This window comes from Rhagoletis zephyria, unplaced genomic scaffold (genome assembly GCF_001687245.7).
Source record: "Rhagoletis zephyria isolate East Lansing unplaced genomic scaffold, Rhagoletis_zephyria_1.1 Rzeph_scaffold_07335, whole genome shotgun sequence".
Classification (NCBI taxonomy): Eukaryota; Metazoa; Arthropoda; class Insecta; order Diptera; family Tephritidae; genus Rhagoletis; species Rhagoletis zephyria.
Genome location: NW_016164418.1, coordinates 2943 through 23526, shown reverse-complemented (window position 1 = coordinate 23526; position 20584 = coordinate 2943). Strand labels below are relative to the sequence as shown.

General features: G+C 38.5%; 1 protein-coding gene across 1 annotated transcript in view; it reads left to right on the top strand.

The window, feature by feature from the left end:
• The window catches only part of LOC108374095 (homeobox protein araucan-like), a gene marked incomplete at its 5' end in the record, with an annotated part of 25352 nt that extends 5653 nt beyond the window's left edge, over nt 1-19699 (top strand). The window contains 7 exon segments of the mRNA XM_017630066.1: nt 6021-6136; nt 17110-17465; nt 17655-18238; nt 18241-18430; nt 18433-18949; nt 19060-19151; nt 19287-19699. Of these exon segments, the coding sequence (XP_017485555.1) occupies nt 6021-6136; nt 17110-17465; nt 17655-18238; nt 18241-18430; nt 18433-18949; nt 19060-19093 (1797 nt within the window).
• Nucleotides 19700-20584: the final 885 nt, after the last annotated feature.

Genomic DNA, 20584 nt, shown 5'->3' with positions numbered 1-20584 from the left:
AAAAACAACAAATCGCAATGACAACAGTCAACAAAATAATGTCAATGCAACAGCATAACAAATATTGGCAGCAACAAGAACAAGCGGGATGGATGTCAGCAGCAGTTCGCTTTCGGCCGGGGTCAGCGGTAGTTGGTATCGTCGTAGTAAATAGTTGCTACTCAAACAAATGCAAGTCTATCCGCACATTCTTAACGACATTTTGCCAATCATGTTAGAGCATCCACATAAAATCCAAATTAATAATGAAGTGAGTGCATCATGGCGCAGTGTGTTGGGTGGTGTAGGGCCGGATGGGCTTATGAAGTGCTGCAAGTTATACTCGTATGCGGCTGTTTGTGTGTGTGTTTTTGTGTGAGAACGTCAGTTATTCATTGTTTTGCACGTTATTTTGAATTTTTTCCCCTTATCGTCTTCATTGGGTCGTCTAACTTCTTACATATGTATGTACTATGTAGTTACATATTTAGTGTGGCGTAAAATGAAAATTCAATGTTGCATAAACATGAACAGCAACATATGTAAGTGCAACTGTGACATGTGTACATCGTTGCAGTCATAAATACTAATGTAAAATGTGAGTTTATGTATGTATGTACATGTGCATAATATATGACTGAACAATGAAGCGGCTAAGCGTTCAAGTACGAATTGAGATAACGCAAAAGAATTGGCAACATAATGAATTTTTTTTTTTGTCAGGAAATTGTGTATTATAAATGTAATGAAGCAGTGATCCACTGGTATTTCTTAAACTTATGATGAATTGTCGGTCGTTTGGACCTTACCACCGTACATATTTAGTATTTCCCTTAATTTTATAGACTAGGGTGGTCCAAAAAAGTAAAGTCGGAATTTTAATGTTCTCACCCTAGGATTGTCCCATTTATATGGAAAATAATCTAAAAATTATTAGAGCTCGCTCAAAGTTTCCCTTGTAAATAGTTTAAGTGGGAAAAAAAACATTTTTCGTAGAAATGGAATAGAAATTTAATATTTTTCAATCGGTAAACCCCGTTAATCTTCGGAAGGCTTCAAAGCATAATAACCAATTTTTCATTTAACCAATTTTAATATTAATTGAAGTCTAAAATTTTGCTATTTATAGAAAAGCGTGCTAAAAAATGTACAAAAATGGGAAGACATATTTTCTTAACGCTTCCTTTTGATTTTTTTTTGGGTTTTAGGCAGACCTACAAAAAAGTTAATATTAAGAAGTGGTTAAATAAACAATTGGTTAATATTCTTGGAAGTCTTCTGAAGGTAAACAGAGTTTAACATTTACACGACAAACTGGTTTTCCTTATTTAAAAATTATGGGAAACTTTGAGCGCCTTTGAGATACCCCTAATATTTTTTATAAAAAAAAACAGGCAGTTTGCGTGCATACATTTGTATGACTTGAACGAATCGAGGCTGCTGGATCTTCACTCGCTGAAATCTGCCTATGCCTATTGTATTTTTGTAAATAAATCCCTTTAAGCTGATCTATCCACCGTCTCTGATAGATCCTTCGCAGGCTATTTTTTCTCAAATAGTCCAAAGGGCGCTTCACTGCTACTGCCCAAGTGGAGTTAATCGGAGCAGATATAATGAAAGTTTAATACAAAAGTGATATTTTTGTCACGAAAGGACTACTCAGTTAAAAGTAAAAAATTAATGGAGTTTTTGCTAGTTCCCAAATAAAACAATATCCTACTACGAGTTCTATGTACATTGTACACTGGCGGTCACTATTTTTAATGAAATAAAATTTCGTACATTTATAGAAAAAAAAACAATTCTTTTAAATATAGTTCACACTATAATAAAAACCATGTAAATAAAAATTTCACCTTTGAAAAAATTTGGAAAATTTCATAAAAATTTCCAACTTGTAATCAAAAAAATGTTTGAAAAAGTTTGGCATTTTTCAGGACATTTTATTTTAGTATAAAATGAAGTGCAAGTTTGAAGTAGCTCGCTCAAAAAAAGCTTGATTAAAAAGTTTAAAATTTTGACGAATATTTGATGTTTTTTTTTAGATTTCAAAAAAGGCAAATTGCCGATGTTGCTTGCTTACGCCAGAAACTATAACCCTATAGGAAATGGCATCCCTAGTTTTAACAAATTATGCCTAGCCACCAAAAATTGCACAGCACTTCAACTAATTGGATCTGTTGTTATACATACATATGTATGTATGTACTGTACGAGCACACATACTCATATAAATTTGCATTGTAGGTTTTATGACTAAATTGTAACTACACTAATGAGACTACTTTCCGCAGTGGAATGGTATTGCATGCAATGCAAAACTTTTTCAATAACAGTTTTCAAACTGCCAAACTGCAATTTTCGAAAGTAATTTACGAAAAAACTTTTCATCAGCAATAAGCAGCGAAGCAAATCGACGAAACAAATGAATGATTCAACTTAATGCAGTTTTTGTAATGATTGCATTTGTTGTGGGTACATAAATACATAAATACATACATGTATATGTGTATGTGCAGCATATCCAAATATACATATGTATGTATGTATGTATATATGAACATTTCCCCACTCGCATGTGAAGCGTGGGGCCATTGATGTTTCACAAAAATTCCCTTTATTAGATTAACGCACCAACTTTGACCATATTTCGCTGGAGCATTTAAAAAGTCCAATGTAGAAAAAGGTAGAACGAAAGATGCTTAAAGATTTACGAGCGCATGAAATTTAATGTTAATTAGAGGAAAGGCAACAGACACTGAGAAGTGTGTAAATGAGCAGTTAAAACTTTTTGAATGGCATTGAAGAAATAAAAGGAATTGTCGAGGCACCTGTAGAATATGTAAATTAAAAGAAAGGAGAAAAACTGTCAATCGTTGGTAATAATTCTTAATGAAAAACTTTTGTAATTGAATGGAAGAAAACAAACAAAATTGGTTTGATGGCATTGTGTGACAATGTGTGGGTTAAAATAAATTTAAATAGTGCATAAAGGTAAACATTACACACATATAAGTACATATGTATAGGTAAGTGGGTAGAGTATGTAGAGCGTACCCGATTACTTTATTATCGAAGAAAAATAGTGGCGTAATGTCAACTTTTAAATTCCCAACAAAACATAATCCTAAAAACTTTTAGAAATACAGATAAGTAACAATTCTGACAGGACGTTATACAGATATAACAATCCCGACCGGATAAAACAAGCATAAGACATTATCCAGCCACGGCACAATCACAATAACTCTGAATTCCCACAAAATACAACCCAGAAAAAAAATTAAATTTTTTTAACCATCGGCGAAGTAGTTGGACTGATAAGGATTATTTTAAAAATTATAAAAACTCGCGCGATTTTCATTTTATTTATTTTTATAGTTTGTCGGGAGTTTTCGTCCAGATTTTGATTAGGTCTGGTCGGGATTTGGTCGGCTAAGATCTAATATCTCGGGTACACGAAGAGATAGCGAAATAATTGTAACTGCATTTTAAATGCTTTGAAATGCAGAATTAAAAAAGTGTTTCGCGGGAAAAGGAAATTGTCTTGACCTTTAAAATTACCGTGAAATATAAAGGTTTAAATTTGTACCTTTTTGACCTGAAACCATTACGCAATCCACTTTTCAAAAGGTTTAAATACATTTTATTGCTATTGTTCTGTCAAGGAATCCATTTACATGTTCGCAAGAATCGATAAACGCACTTTAATTTTTTTTTCAAGTTCATTGCAAGCTTTTTTATGTCGCAAAAAGCCAAAAAATTAAAAATTTTGCATTTGACGATAGTTTTAAAGGCCTGATTGAATGAAAAATCGACCTTCAACAGTAAAATTTTTTGATTTTTTTTTTACCTGATGCACAAAACAGCAAAAATGTATGTTTAAATCTTTGGATTACAGGTCAAAACATTCTTTTTATTTTTAAATGCCATTTTAAAGATCACAGGATTATTTTTCCTGAGCTCTCCATAGAATATAGTGCGTTACTTTCAAGAACTAGTAAAAATATATTACCAATTTTTCCATATATTCCAACGTTCATAACTAATTCAGCTTCATATGCGAAGTATCCACTCAGATCAGCTTTGTACTTCCTCACAAATTCAACTTTTTTGCTTCTTCCACGTTTCGCAAACAAATTGTGCCTTCGTGTTGAACATGCTTTCAAATAAATGTCAGTTGATAAATACATCTGTACATTTAACGCCGTGTCAACGGAGGTATGAAACTGAAATTTAGAAATTAATATAACAGCTGCTTAACATCATGTTAAAGCAATTAAAAATGTTAATTATATTTTATAAATCAAAAGAGACAAATCAAATGACCAACAAACCGAAACCGTAGCCGAAATAAATGAAACAATTCAAAGTGAATTTGAAGTAAAAAAAAAACAAAAACAAAAACAAAAACAGTTAACAGTCGCCAGGGCAGATGTTGCTGCCCACAACAGCGCCACCGTCATGGCTGTCCTTTCAGCAGACTGTGTGCGGTGCGACCAATAATTTTACATGCGGCTATAAATTTATGGCATTTCCAATGAAATAAATTCACCAAGCACACACACACACACACACATACATTTACATAAGTAGCCGTGTAATGGACGCTTTGTTGCGTAGAGCGTGAGAGCCGTGATGACCGCCGTTTTGTTTGGACAAAAATGGCTAAAAAAATGTGAAAAATATGCAAAATGCTGGCCATGTCAACATTTTCCTAAATTTTGAAAACAAAAAAAGTGACTTTTTTCGGCTACGTTCATACAAATCTGTTTCATTTTAGGCACAATGAAGAACGAAAAATAAAAGCTTGTAATAATTAGCAGCAGCGCGCAAATGCCATACCATAAACAATGGCGGATCTGCGTTGGCAGCAGGTTTTCGTTTAGTTGTTTTTGTTTTTCGTACGAGCATTCGCTGTATTGGCGCGCTGCTCTCTGTAACAATTTGTTGAATTATAAATTTTAATTTCTAATTTATTTATAAATATTTCTTACTTGTTGTTGTTTTTGCTTCTGCTCTTGTCATCAACAAAATGGCATACGTAATTTATTGTATTTTAATGCATTATTTTTTTTTTTTTGTGAATCGAAATTTTATTCAACCTGTTATTTTGTCATTTCATAAAAACTGTGGGAAAATATTTTTGCAAACGTTAGCGATTACGCAAGTGATTGTTTTATTTATTTTTTAATTTTTATTATATTACGACAATAAGGTGGAGAGGTGGGGGGAGAGGCGGTTAACTGGTTTTCTACATTTGTTTTTTTTTATGTATTTGCGTTTAAGTGCGTATGGGGCTGGCTGCGTATTTGTTGCTTTATTCGCATAAAATACAGCATTCGCAACGCGCTGTTCTGTTAATGGGCCATTGCCTATAAATGGCGCTAATAGCGTTGTTCGTTGTTTTTATGTGGTGCCTCCGGTATGTGTTCGTCGTGTGTGTGTGTGTGTGTGTGTGTGTGTCGTATTGATTTGTTTGCTATCTCCATTACAAGTCACATCTCTATTACTCGTTTAAGCGCGCGACTTTTACATTTTACATCGTTGTAATTGATTAATTCCCCAACACCAAACGTACTTATTAAGCAAACGATCGATGTTTTAATACATTTGTTGCCATTTGCGAATCGAAATGTATTTACAGGCATACAAGTAAGTACATACGTGTTTTATTTAAACATGCTTAGTACATATATATGCCCATACATACATATCTAAATATGTATTTAAGTATGTTCGAATATTGAGGTGATTTGTAGGTACATTTACGAGGCTAGCATACAAATAGTTGTAAAGAAGAAACCTATGTGGCCGTGAAGCAATCTTGAGCACTAAAACAATTCTAAGGGGTCTAAGAATTATACTACTTTTTTACAAAATGTTTTCGTTTAGGCTAATTTACAAGATTTTGTTTTATATTACGTGGAAAAGCTTCATATATTATTACTGAAATACTTATACATATGGACGCATTTTATTAAAAAAAAAACTTACTTGATGTTTAGTAAAAAATACTTCATTATTTTTTCTATCTACAGAGCAATCCATATGCATTGAAAGATTCAGCTGGTGGCGCAGAAATGACTGCTTGGACGTCAGCTGGGCTACAGCCAACTACTGGATATTACTCATACGACCCGATGTCCGCTTATGGGTGAGTACTAGTTTGTTTTCATTATGTCATTCATAGTTTGGCCATAAAATTTTGTGAACACAAATATATTGTTTCAAATTTCTTCACGGCAAGCTTTGCCGAGATCGTTAAAATTGTATTTTTCTCTAAAAAGAATACCGGTACTAGATTTAGGATGGCTTGTTTGACTGAGGACATTTTAATAGATAGATATTCCATTTGTTTTGTAATGTAAGCATAGGCTTTCATTTATTTTACACATAATTAAAGTGGTGTCATCAAATTACTAAAATGAAACCTATTCCGGTCGTTAAATAGCGGGGAAGTGTTTTCATCCAGCGAAGAATGAATAAACCAAAGACAAGGTAGTGTTATCTTATCCATTGAGTTGGACCATAAATAAAACTTTGGAGGATTGGTTTGTTGAAAGGTATGCAGGTTTCTGGATTCTCTTTTTGGAGTGGTCTAAGGGATGCGTGAACTTGGTGTTTATATAGTCTGCAGTACAGGGACTCAACGTTAATTCAAGCAAGCCGGCGTTTGTTATATTCTTTGGGATGGCAGCCCCCCTCTGTCGTGGAAGCTTAAATTCGAAAAAAGATTTATGGAGGTACCAGATAATTTAATCGGTAATGCAAGATCTGTAGGTAAGTCACACATTGGCCGGTTGGTTTGTTGCGATACCAAATAGAATTCGGTCTTTATAAATTGAAGTAGACATCACTTGGAATATAAAGCTTTTAGCAAATTTTAGAAGTGCTTTCAACTTAGCCTTAGAGCTGTATACTATTTTCTTGAATTACTTAGTTCGAGTACTTTAACTCGGGATTCCCTTGGGAGTTTACTATCGGCAACCACGAGAACTGTGACATTTCACTCCCTCGCGGAGTGTCTCTTCAAGTTTGTTTATTTTATTCGATACCACTGTCTTTCAATAGCTTAAACGGCTTTTACCCCATATTAAGATATCAGATTACACACATATTATTTTGAAGCTATTTAAAGTAGTTTCTACTTCTTACTAGAAGAAATTGATCGGAGTGTTCCGAGGCTGGCTCTAAATGGATTCTTCTCCACACACATCCCTGCAAGGGGCGGGTGGGAGAATCAACATCGTAATAGACGGATCGAAGCTGAAGCTGGACAGGATAATTGAAGGAGCTGTTTACTGTCAGGAACTTTCAATAAAGGCACCCTCGATGCCATATCCACGGACAGGGAGGGCATTGGAGTTTCTTTAGTAACCTACGGCCTTCTCCTGGACAGATTATGGGCAAATCTCTGCTCAACGAGCGCTGGGCAAAAACCCCGAAATGCAAAGTTGCAAAGTCTTTCTGGCCGGTTGTTGACCGCAGGCTGTCAAGGGAGCTGCTGCGGCTGGCTTAGCGCTAACTTTCGATTCTTAGAGGTGTACTGAACGGACATTATCCTTTAGGAACCCTCGCGGTGTGATTTAATATCGTCGCGTGTCTCTATTGCCGCATTTGTTGGGAAGACAAAGTGGAATCATCACAGCACTTCAGAGGAGCTCTCCGGTGTGGACATCAGCAGCTTGCGGACCTTTGTTTTGAGCATCCAGCGCTTCTCATAGCTTCGCACAGAAAACCTGTTGTTACTCTTCAATGAATTAGTACAATTCCGTAACACAATGGGCAATCTAATTAATGTCTGACCCCGTGGGGTCTGCCACAATAACCCAACCTAACATAAGAACTTTTTTCCTGCATGTGTGAGACCTTAGATATGCCTATAATGTTCTCTAAAGTCTTTGTCTGGTGTTGTCTGTTAGGATTGCCAAGGTGAGCAGTAAGCATTTCGAACTGCTCCTACTCAGCGCTTAGCACCAGTGGTTGATTAGCTCACTTAGTTTGGGTGGTACTCTTAATTCTGGAATGCTTCGACTTCCACCCTCCAAAAATACATTACTGCATATTTGACTAAAGGACAAGCGCGTGGTAGCCAACAGCCAGAAGAAAGTATCAGCGAACTTTCACACAGCCGGGTCCAGTTCTGACGAAAGATTCAGTGGAAGTTTTTTCTGTCGGTAACTCAACTCTAAGCTCAAATTTAAGCTTCTTGACCATTTCAGCGTTTTTCAGGTTGAAATAAAAGGAATTAAGGGAATTGAGAAAAAAAAAGCTTGTATGAGTTATTAAGAATTTTTTTGTTAAGGTGGTCAATGTTTGCTATTATATGTGGATTATGACATTACATAATAGCATGTGACTAATTCATTGACTCTGTCGCATGGATCCGGCTGACCGGATTAAGTTCGCTTTATAGACCGGCATCGACTTCTGGCCTCGGCTTACCCTAGATAGAGGCTTCTTCTTTATTGGCGCAGTAACCATCTAGGTGATTTTGGCCGATTCCAAAACAGCACGCCTGCTATTTTTCTTCTGTGCCAACTGATAGAGTGCTTATATAGAGGCTAGCGGGGTCAAATCGCAAGGACATGGTGACCAATTCATGTCACCTGCGCGAGAAGGTGTATTGCTTATGCAAGGATGGCCATCTTGATGCCTGCCGTGTAAAACGTAGCGCTGTGCTGCTTGTTTCCCACGTTCATATCGTTAAACTTGGGGCGCCATCGTTCTGCAGCGCTCGTCGTTAACAGTGACGGTCTCACCAATCTGCTTTTCGAAAATTTATGGACCAATGGGCGGCCCAAGCTGCGCTAAAAATTTGGCACGGGAGCCCTGAACTCAATTTTGGTCACGCTGAAAATTTCCTAATTGGACATACAAACATTGATGGATGCCAGGCCACTTGCAAGGGACTATATGATGAATGCGTTGGCCTTGAAGGATAGCTTTGGGTTGATCTCACCGAGAAAATATTGAGCGGGAATGCCTTTGACTATCAGCGCTATACTTTTATAACGATTGACCTCAAGTCGACGTTACTAGCGCAGGGAGAATGCCGGCGTAGAACGAAGGTGAAGGAAGCTACTTGGGCTCACAAAGCCGCTTCTGCCATTATTGCTTTTACAGGGCATTGCCACATGGAAATTGACTCGGCGAGATTTAATAACACAAAAGATTTGCACTGTCGCAGATATATAAAAATACGATGAACCAGCTGACAGCGCTGTTACCCGTTAGCTTAGAAGCTACCTTTCGAGCCTGAATCTTTGCAAATTAATACCCTCAAAAACTAATAACTTAAATGAAAATTTAAGATACCCTTAGCCCTGTAATCTTATCGTAATCCATCACTTAAAATTTACATTTGACCCAATAAAATCAAAAATAAACACTTCAACTGTAAATTGATTTAAACAAGCGAATAAATCACTCCAAATCGTGCACAATAAATGCGAAAATTATAATAAATTAAGCACAATTAACTGCAAATTGCCAACCAAAAATAACTGACCAGAAAAGTATGGCCCTGCGCGGTCATTAGCGTACAATAGCGGTAAGGGGGCGGGGGACGCTGATTACTGAAAAAGAGTTGGTTTGCGATGTGTTTTTTTGGAGTCGAGGCACCAAAGCCAAGCTGCCCATAATTAATTGCAAAAGATTTGCGTAGCACTTAAAATTGATTTGAATTTAATTGTCGTTATGCAGCGCGGCGCCACAATTGCCGGCCGGAGAGCAGCAGCGGTGGCAAATGGATGACATAGAATGCCGCACAAACAGGAATAAAATTTAAATACAATTTCTCAATTGAGGTACAATTTGTTGTTTGTGCTGGTTGGCTGTGGCTGGCTGGCCTTTGAGCATTTGTTTATGTGCAGTGAGAAATTATTTATTTATGATTGCGGCGGAAATAATCGCACTTAATTGCATACAAAAAACCATAACAAAAACAAATAATACAAGCTATAAACAAATAAACAAAATGCAGTCAACTGGGCCAAACCCAGCCGTCATGGCGGCCGACTAAGGCAATGCATTTGTTGTGGCAAGGAGATCGGAGGAGTGCGCGTTGCACTTTTGCGCTGCCTGGAGCGCCACAAATTCTGCTGGGCGCATGAGTGGCAGGGCGAGGTTCCGATTCGCTGAGCTTGCGTGCAGGAGCAGAAATTTAACTGACACATGGGCCTTTATATGTTCATGCGTGTGTGTGTGTGTGTGTGTGCGCGCATGTACGCCATATTTGCTTCCATATTTTGCGCGATTGCATGACAAGCGCCACAACAACACGAAAAAAAAAACAAACCATTAAATCAACAATTAAGCGCGAGATATTAGAAAAATCTAACGGCCGCGAACCATCAACTGCTGAGGGGCATGGCATGAGGGCGGCGCGCATGATGGTTTTGGTTGGGTGACTACTTTGACATCCAAAACGCGTTGACAAAACGGCAAACGTGGGTTGTTAAGGCGGCCATTTCGCGTGGCGCGCGCCCGATCAGGAGCTGCCTGGCAGGCGCGCAATTACAGCCGCCGCGCGCACTAGCGTGTGGAGCTTTATTTGTTTAGAAATCGTTTCGTATGCAATGTAAATCGTTCGCGCGCAGATAATAATAGCATCGGGTTGTATGTAGTAGGTACAGCTACAGCAATTCAGCAAACCAAAAAAGTCAATAATTATCGTTGCGCGCAACCACCGCTCTTCGTCTGCGCGCGCCCATGCTTACATATGTATGCACATATGGTACGTACATAGAAAAAGTAATTTTTGTTAAAAGCGCAACATTTCAAATCTTGTAAAAAAGCATAAAATTATAGCTTCCACAAATAATTAGAGCGCTCGGCTAAGCGAGCTGTGAGCGAATTGTTGGGAGTGGTGTGGCGTGGAAGGAAGGGGCTGTCCCGCTAGACGCGTTGGGTGCGTGGGGTCTGTTACCAGCATGGAAGGCTGGCAGAATCTCTGTTTTGCTTGTCCTGCCCGCCTGCTAGTTGCTTTAATTGTAGCGCTTGCAGTCGTCGTTATTAGCTGGGCTTTGTTGTTGATGTTGTTGCTACATACAGTTTTACTACATTTTACACACGGCGCGTTTTTGTAGCAGTTGCTGCTGTTATTTTCCTTACAATTATTGTTTTTGTTGGCGCTGTTGTGTGAACAAGAATTTGATTTGTTTACAAGATTACAAGTTTTGTTCGATATTTGTATTTTTACTATACATATTTATTTTTGTGCTGCTGTTGTTGTTCGCTTGTGGCTACTGTGCTTTTTCAAATGCTTACTTGTATTATTATTGTTAGTTGTGTTTTTTTGTTTTTGTTTTTGTTTTTTTAGTGCTGTTAGTCTCATGTAGCGAAACGATTTTCTAGTTGCCATAATTAAAAGGCAAACAAAAAGTGTCTAACAAATACGCACACCTGTATGTACAGGGTTTTGCACATGTTTGTATGTATGTATGTATGTGTGTATGTATGTATGTTTGCATTCGACCTCATCTAGCCAATAATGGAACCACACTTTTTGGCCAATTTTACACGCTTAAAGCGTATGTTTTGTGTGGCCGTGGCGGTGAATACGAAATTCATGTTTCAAAATTACCACAGTTTGAGGTTCGTTACTATTTATGTTCATACCTACATACGCGTGTGAGTGTGTGTGTGTGTGTGCCCGTGGGTTTGCGCCGGTAGGCGGTAAATTCGTGGTAATGCGGACAAATGTTGCTAAAAGCCGCTGGCGTTGAGGCGCGTCAATGCAATGCTTGTTTACTTAATTCAGCGAATTTATTGGACATTGAAGTATTGTTGCAATAATTAGAGACTTGAGTGTTTTACGATTTTCATATAAAAAAAACAATTGAACAATGGAAAAAGGACTGCCCACTCAGTGGCCGATAATTTTGACTACACTTATTTTTTTTTTAGAAAATTTGAATAAATGGTTTAGAAAATGACGGCCTTCTGAAGGACTTTTGCCTAAGTGCCGCAGATGCCTTTTATTGCTGCAGTCTAGCTAGGTGTAAGGGATGAGGTCTCTTGCCCCAACTAACTATATCGGACTCTTCCCAATTTGCCTCTTACCCCATTATTTCTTTATTTATTTCAAAAAAGTTAATAAACTACTAAGGTTCTTACTGACTAAAACGATAACTTAGAACTAAAGTGCATAGAGCACTAAAATAAAATTGATTTCAATAATCTAGAAAATACATTCTTGGGCGAAGAAAAATCAAACAAAATAGAATTCGAAATCTCGTCGAGTTCTCGAAGTGCACGCACTAATGGGGCATTTCTTGCGTAATTCGTACTGAGGGTATTGAAGTAAAAAGGAAAATTAAAACGAAGTGCTCTCGCAGGAATAAGAAATTGAATAGCAAGCAGTAATGCGGATAATCGATTTCACAACTTACCAAGCCATGCACAAAAGACAAGGAAAGAATAGTCCTTCCGCTTTAGAGGGACTTAAGGTTAATCAAAAGGAGGCGGGATTTGTACGGAGCGATGTGAATGGAGAAATTAAGGGAAGAAATGGCATATTTTAGGAAAACTTTTTGAATACGCTCAGTTCTATCGATAGCAAATTTATGCTGAGGTTTGCAGATGCAGCATATTCAAGCTTTGGACGAACAAAAGATGTATAAAGTAATTTCAGAGTGTAGGAATCTGTTAAATTAAAACTATTTCGATGGAAAAAGCCCAACGCAATATATGATTTAGATATAGATTTATGTGGTTACTGAATAAAAAAGGGGCACGCAAATTACACCAAGGTCTTTGATCTCGTCAACTGACCGAAGGGGATTACCAGAGATACTGTACAACGTTCGTACAAAGTTGCTGACGAGTTAGCCAGAGATATCTAGACCTACCATTGAAACGACATCACCCAATTGGGAATGGCGCTGACCACCTGTGGTTTACTCTTAAGCAGATATGACTCATGTAAGCTCAGCAAACGCTGGACGAAACCCGGCGCATGGGTAATTGTAAGGTCCATATGGATGCGGTCAGAAAGCCCCTTATGTTTGCAAAGCCACAGGCTCTCGTTTTTGGTGAGAGTCATAACAGGTCATTGTCCGATCGGAATCCAAGCGGCATGACTAAAAACCATATAGGATCCTAATTGCCGTAGTTTCCTGGAGAATGATGAGCTGGAGTTCACTCTTCACTTTCTTTTAGAGTGTTCATCGATTAAATAGTGAATAGTGATCACGCAGTATCACAAAATACAGCCACTTTAATATCCAGATGTGTCTCCAAATGATATTAAAAAAAAACACATGTATTTTATTGACAAGCATGTATATGCAGAACGATATTGACTACGACAATGGTCGATAAGATGGCAAAAATATATTGATAACGATAGTGAAGAACACAGCGACATTGCTTACAGAACTTACTTACTACTTTCTTTGAGTATAAATATAACAACTCCTTACAACTTTTCTTAAAGAATAAAATTTTGAGAGAAAAAAATTTCAAATGAAAGTGTTAGTAGTATTTCTGGAACGTTAACTACAGGAAATCTATATGAAGAACCGCAGGCAGCTGTTGTCCACCCCAGAGGATTACTCGGAAGTGTCGTTGATGTACGAGACGGAATGTCTAAACCTTAGTCTTGCGAAAGCAGCACACCTAAGAAAGAAATGTTAATATGATTTCCCCTCGCAATACTTCAAAAAGCCTTGGCAATAGGGGCCCGAAAAGTTATTAAGTCGTACCGCTTGAGCCTCTATTAGGCAGTAGACTGTTAGAACTCCTATCAGAAACGAAAGCTGGCGTTTAGCCAGCCGGGGTTTCTGCTAATTTATTTTATTGAAAAACGGTTTTAAAAAAAATATAGCCACGTGCTTCGCTGCGCCTTAAAATTATTTTTGTATTTTCACTCCCTGCCAAAACTCATTTAGCTTCATTCATACAAAATAAAATATATTTAAAGAGCTTTTTTAAAGGAGATTATCAAAGAAATTTTCGATTTATGAAGCATTCTTAATTTTTTTTATAAATGTGGGTGTTAGTTTTCGAGGGTATTTAGAAAGTAGGTGGAGTATCGGATTTCTCCTGAAAATTTAATTTATTATCTTATAACTCGAGTCTGTATATCGCGCACTTTCTTCGAAGGCGTACTAATTCAATATTTACCTTATCTTATCAATTTAACTGAATCAAATTTTTCAAATAGGTGGCAACCCGCTTTAAAAATATGTTAGACAATAAAGTTTCTTAAACCTCTTCAGTTTGACACCAGTATTGTAATATCTCATTTAGTTTATCAATTTACAATTTTTTAAATAGGTGGCAACCACCTCAAAAATATTATTTGCAGTCAAATTTCCTAAGTTCCCTAGTTTGATACCCATATGGCAATATTAAATTTATCTTATTAATTAAATTAAATTAAAATTTTCAAATAGGTGGCATCTTTCTACAAAATTTTTTTTCCGGTTGCAAGCCTTCTTAAACCTCTTCGTTTTAATCACTATACTGCAATATTTAATTTATCTTATCAATTTACCTAAACTGAAATTTTTCAACAGGTGGCAACTCCCAAATTTTTTTTTTAGTCTATATTTTAAGTTAGACCTTAGGCAATCCATTGGTGAAATTTGCACTTAATTCCATGTATTAGTTTTCGAGGGATGCGCGTACAAACATACAGATAGATAGACAAACAAAAAATGTAAAAATTGTTGATTTGGCTTCTGTTGCTCTGATGAGGACCCCCATATTAATTTTTCCTTCACATCTGTAATATACAGTTTGTGTCTTACAAAAGACACGATCATTAGTTAAACATCATAAAGCGCCTGTGTAGTAGGACGCAGACACGACAGAACGGCGCACTTAGAACTGCTATGTTTTTTATACCTTATGATAATCACTGAGCACCCATTTCACAGCTACGCTTAGTTGAAACAAGTTAAGGAATATAACATCGTGCTGAGTAAGGAGTTACTGTTAGGATGCTGTAACAAGGATCTCCTCTGCTGGGAATTGTTTCAAGTCGATGCATTTCCCAGGCCCCTCAGAAGCTATCTCAGGGATCGAAAAGTCCAAGCTCAATTTTACGGCATGAATTGCATTTTAGAAAATTCATCGGGGCTTTTATTTTTTAGTTTTATTTTCAACAAAATTTAAAGTGCTTTATTATACATAATACAAATACATTTTAATAGTTCCCAGTGAAAGCTTCCAAGTAGGTTTATTTACATAACGACTTTAGAGGCGAACTAAATTCTTTTGCACAAGCCACAGATTTATTCTTCCTAATACATTCGCACTAAAGGCGATAAACAATACGGAAGCAAACATTATAGCCGATAAAGAAAATCAACAGACCAGCATTAACTAGTTGATACTAGCGAATAAAAGTAGAAAATAATAGAAACTGTAAAAAGTAATAAAAATAACAAAATATAAAATGAAACAAAATGCAATAAATGCATTGAAACCACAAAAAGCCGTAGGCAAAACGATAACTCTCGCTGCTGTGGGCATTTGACCAAATATCCTCGCTGAGCTGTGCTTGAAACTAAAGAGTAATCCAAAGAGCAAAACCATTAATGCAAAATAGTAAAAAAGGATCGCATAGCATAAAAAAAAACAACAAAAAAAAAATCGCGCTGAGTGCTCCACATGATGAGTATAACAACAACTACAAACTGTAGCAAGCGCTTGAAAGTGGTGTTGAGTGCCACTCACGGAACGAGCCTTCAACAGGATTTTCAAGCAGATGCCAACAGCAAATATAAAATCAAAGCGTTTTTGTTACAACGAAAAAAAATAAAAAATAAAACGAGAAAAGCAAAAAATATGCGCATCATAGCTAAGGAAAAGAAATAACAAAAAAAGCATTGCATCCGGCCACGCACGTTGCTTGCAGCACCGGCAATTGCCGCCAACAGTGGACTCGGTCGGGCGGCTAACCGTTGGACACCGTACGATTGATTGTACGGGCAGTGTGCGTCTGGAGTAGGTACAGACATTCGAGTACTGGGTTGTAAAATTCACCGCACAAGCTGTTGATTCTTGCGGCACCATAAAAATTCCACAAAAAATTGAGAAAAAAACAAAAGTTGAGAAAAATAAAGAAATTAAAAATATTTGTGTGCAGGCTAAGCGCAAGTGAAAGCACAACCAAAGCTGGAAAAAATTGTTGTAAATAAAGCGGGAGCAATCGCGTTGGTGGTTCAGTGTGTGGTGTGCGGTGTGTTGGCATGTTGCATGCCGCACATGCCACAGCGCAGCAAAAGCTGCTGCACGCATACAAAATATGCAGCGCTTGGTGTAACCATCCGATGGTGGGGTGCGCGCGCGGCGATAATCCATTGCGGAAAGCAGCGAATATGTGGCACACAGGCAGCATGCAACACTGCAACAAAAGAGCTGACAGAGAAGGTGGGGGCGGAAGGTTTTATACACTTTTTGTTGCCTCGCTTTGCGCTTTACTGGCAGAGCGTTGAGTGCCTGACTTTGCTGGCGGCTTTGGTGGTGCCACCGTTGGAGCAGCGTCCAGTGCGTGAGTTGAGTGCAAAAGGATGCCACAGTCGTCGGTCCGTATGAGTGTGTGTGTGTGTGTGTGTGTTCCTCCTAATGTATTGCCACATGTATAGTACGTGCATGCGGTTGTGTGCTGATGTTTTTACTCCTGTTCCTGCTGCTTCGCTTGGATTAAAGGATATGTTCGCTGCTTTATTTCGTCGTTACAGCATTCACACGTAACGTCATTTTCCTCGCTTTTAAATCGTTTTCCCTTCACGTCGGATGCTTAATTTTCTCGCTTTTCTTGCCTTTGGTTATTTTTTCACACTATGAAGACACAAGTTTGCCATTTCGCTGCTGAGTGTACGCGTGTGAAGCGCAGATTTTTTCGTCTGCTTCGAGGTTCCAAAGTAGACGGGAAAATTAATTAGCCATGCGTTGGGGCGTGAATTTAATTAGAAGAAGCTGATGGCAGAAAGTAGTAGTTTAGGGGAAAGCAAAAAACGCTCAAAACGTAGTAAAAGTTTAATGGAAGATAACGGTTTATGGCAGGGAAGACATTTAATAGTTAAATATAATTTTTAATATAAGTCAATGGTGTGTGAGAATTTAGGAAATATTACTCAACACTTCGTCTCTTCAACATTTCTCTTTTAGATATGGTCCCAGTTACGATTTGGCCGCACGCCGTAAGAATGCCACGCGCGAGTCTACAGCCACTCTGAAAGCCTGGCTCAACGAGCACAAAAAGAATCCCTACCCCACCAAAGGTGAGAAGATTATGCTGGCCATCATTACAAAGATGACGCTGACGCAGGTGTCCACGTGGTTCGCGAACGCACGACGACGGCTAAAGAAAGAAAATAAAATGACTTGGGAGCCAAAGAATCGCACCGATGACGATGACGAGGCGATGGTGTCCGACGATGAGAAGGAAAAGGATGATTTGGATAGTGAAAAGGGAGCGCAGAGCCTGCACGGTGGTAGTACCGGCGGCGGCGGGCAGCGGAAAGGTGAGGAAGAATTATAGTAGACAATACAAACCTTAACTGTGAATTGCAAATAAGGACATCAAATAGAATTTAAGTTTTTTCTTAGATTTACAAAAAGTTTTTTTTCTTTATAAAACAATGGAGTATATTTTTTTTTCAAAACGTTCAGAAGTCTTACTTCAAATTACATTTCAATTTGAATCAATTCAGAGCTCGAAAAGGATGACGACGATCTGCCCGATGACGAGCCCAAACCCTTAGGTCCACATCCCAATGATGTACGCAGCTTAGGCATGGGCTATCCTGGCGCTGGCGGCACTGGCAGTGCAGCTGGCGGCAGCTACCACAGCTCCGGCGGCACGTCGAACCATCCACACGGCTATCATCCCTACCATCACCAGCATCCCGCTTACTATCAGCACCAGCAGGCACTATTGGCCGCAAGTGGCTATCCAACTGGCGGCATGCCAGGCGTTAATAGTAACATTAACAATAACAACAACAACAACAACAACAACCCCATGAACAAACATGACGGCAGCGATTCAAAAAACCAGCTGAGCCGGGACTGTGGCGTGCCGATTCCAGCAAGCAAGCCCAAAATCTGGAGTTTGGCCGACACAGTCGCCTGCAAGACCCCACCGCCCGCACAGACGGCAGCATACATGGGCCAAACGCAGCAGCAGCAGCAGCAGCAGCAGCAGCAGCACGCATTGCAGCAGGCGCAGGCGCAGGTGCAGGCGCACATGAACCACAGCGCTATGGGCAGCCATATGGGCTTGTCACAACAGCAGCTGCAGCGCAGCAGCAGCAACAGATGCAGCAGTCGTCAGCGCTGAGCGCACCACCGCCCCCCACAGCGCATATGATGATGAGCAATTACGGCGGCGGCAGCACAGCCTACTCGCGGGCGCCGCCTACCACAGCTTACGGGGGTTTTCTAGGGGCTACAATGCAGCAGCTGCATACTACGAACAATATCCCATACACACCAACAGCAGCGGCAGCAGCAACCTCAGTCACCAACTCAGCAGCAACAACAACAACAACAACAACATTATCAACAGCAGCAGCGTCCAGGGCATTACCAATACCACCCCTACCAACAACACCCGTATTACGAATACTACGGCGCAACAGGCAGCAGCGGTGGCGGCGGCGGCGGCGGCGGCAGCAGTGGCAACAGCACCACCACCCCCACCGCCAACGCATATGCGTGCGAGCAACAACAACAACACCAGCGCACTACACCATCCGTACGCAGCGGCTCAGCGGGGGATGGGGTTTCCCGAAGCCCAACCCGATACTCCACCCCAAACTCCGCCGAATATGAAGTTGCAGAGCGTGGCGGCGAATCTCTTGCTTACCGCTTCGCAAATCCCTACGATCGCTACTTGTCGCAGTAATAGCAATGGCGCCGGTGGTTATGGTGCTGCACACGCAAGCGGCCTACATGGCTATGCGATGNCGCCGAATGATTCGCCTTACAAGGCGCGGTATAAAAGGTGAGCAGGAAGAGAGGGATCGAAAGCGAGATACATATTTTTAAGTTTTAACCCAATTGTTTTTAAAAGAAGCTAATTTTATGAAAAATTTCCATTTGTTTTTTTATTAGCCAACAAATCGCTGGATTTGTGTCGCCCGTCTAAAAGTCCAGATTTGCATAGGCAAAATATAACTTCGTCACAAGGATTTTCAAGCTTTGAGGTGTGTAAAAATTTCTTTTTAAAAACTTGTTTGTTTTAAGAAACGTCAAATAACAACCGAAGGAAAATAGTTCAACGAATAATTTTTTAATTGAGAAACTATCAATAAATTATCCGTATTGTCTTTTCGTTACAGACGTTTTCAACCATTTGGGACTTTGTGCAAATATTTACGAAATTAACGAAGAAAAAAATAGGAATCAAATAATGCTGGAATATTTTTTAAATAATAAACAAAAGTTCTTTATGAACACTATGTTTGAATAGTCATAAGTGCATATTTAGTTAAGCCCACAAGCAATTTAACCCTTTAAATATAAACAAATAAAAAAAAATCTCTACATTGATACAATTCTGAAGTATGTTTGTAAGCACTAAGCAAAAATTTTTGACTGTGATAAATCTACGGAAAACACGCTAGATTACTTATTGGGTGTAAACTCTTACTAAATAGTACATACACGTACAGACACATGTGCAAATATACCTTACAAATACATACATAGATACATAAAAACTAACATTAATACATGCATACATGAAATATTTAATATCTACTAATTTAACTTAATTTAATATGTAATAATTAAACGCATTAAAATTGGCGTTAAGAAAATGTAAAATTATGGTTTTCTTTTGCGGAATGACGAGAAAGGTGAGTATATATGTACATTAGACCGTACCACCATCTTACAGGAAAAAAATGTTCGCCGTGCACCTTCAAGTCTGAAGTATATTTGCAAGTCAATTAAAAAAAAATTTCTGAACCGACTTTTTACATTTCGGCATTAAATTTTTTTTAAACAGTTCAACTAAAATAATCGATATACTTCCTTGGCAAAAGTTTTATGATTTTTGGTGAGCTTTTATTTACTAACATTAGGATGATAAGAACTGAGATCTGGTGGGTAAGTACTAGAACGGGGTAGCTGAGGTCAACAAACTGCGCTCGACAATAAAAAAGTTTTCGAAATTACTTTATAGTTGAAAGTACAGCAACATTTTTTTTCTGCTAAGTGTTAATATTCACTAGGGTGTATCACTTCCATACAAAAAAAAATCGGTATATTTTACCATCGGAAATATAAAATTTATTAAAATTTATGCGAGCTGGACCTATTTTCAAATACCTTAAAACATTTAGTTTTTTATAAATGAAATAGTTTTTAAAAATATTTTTACTAAACAATATCAGATGAAAAGAGTTTAGGCTTAAAGGGTCGTATAAAATTGTTCAACAATTGTATCAGCGAAATGGAGAAACTGTCGAAGCGGAAGCGTTGAGATGATCCCACCTCATCGTCTGCGAAGTAGCTGGAATATCGAAAGGCGAATGAGAAGGGCTTCCAAAGGATTCTTAAATACTATGTCCCCACGCCAATTACCTAGTTCGCATCGGATTTACTTTGGTGAATTACCCCGTTTACACGACTC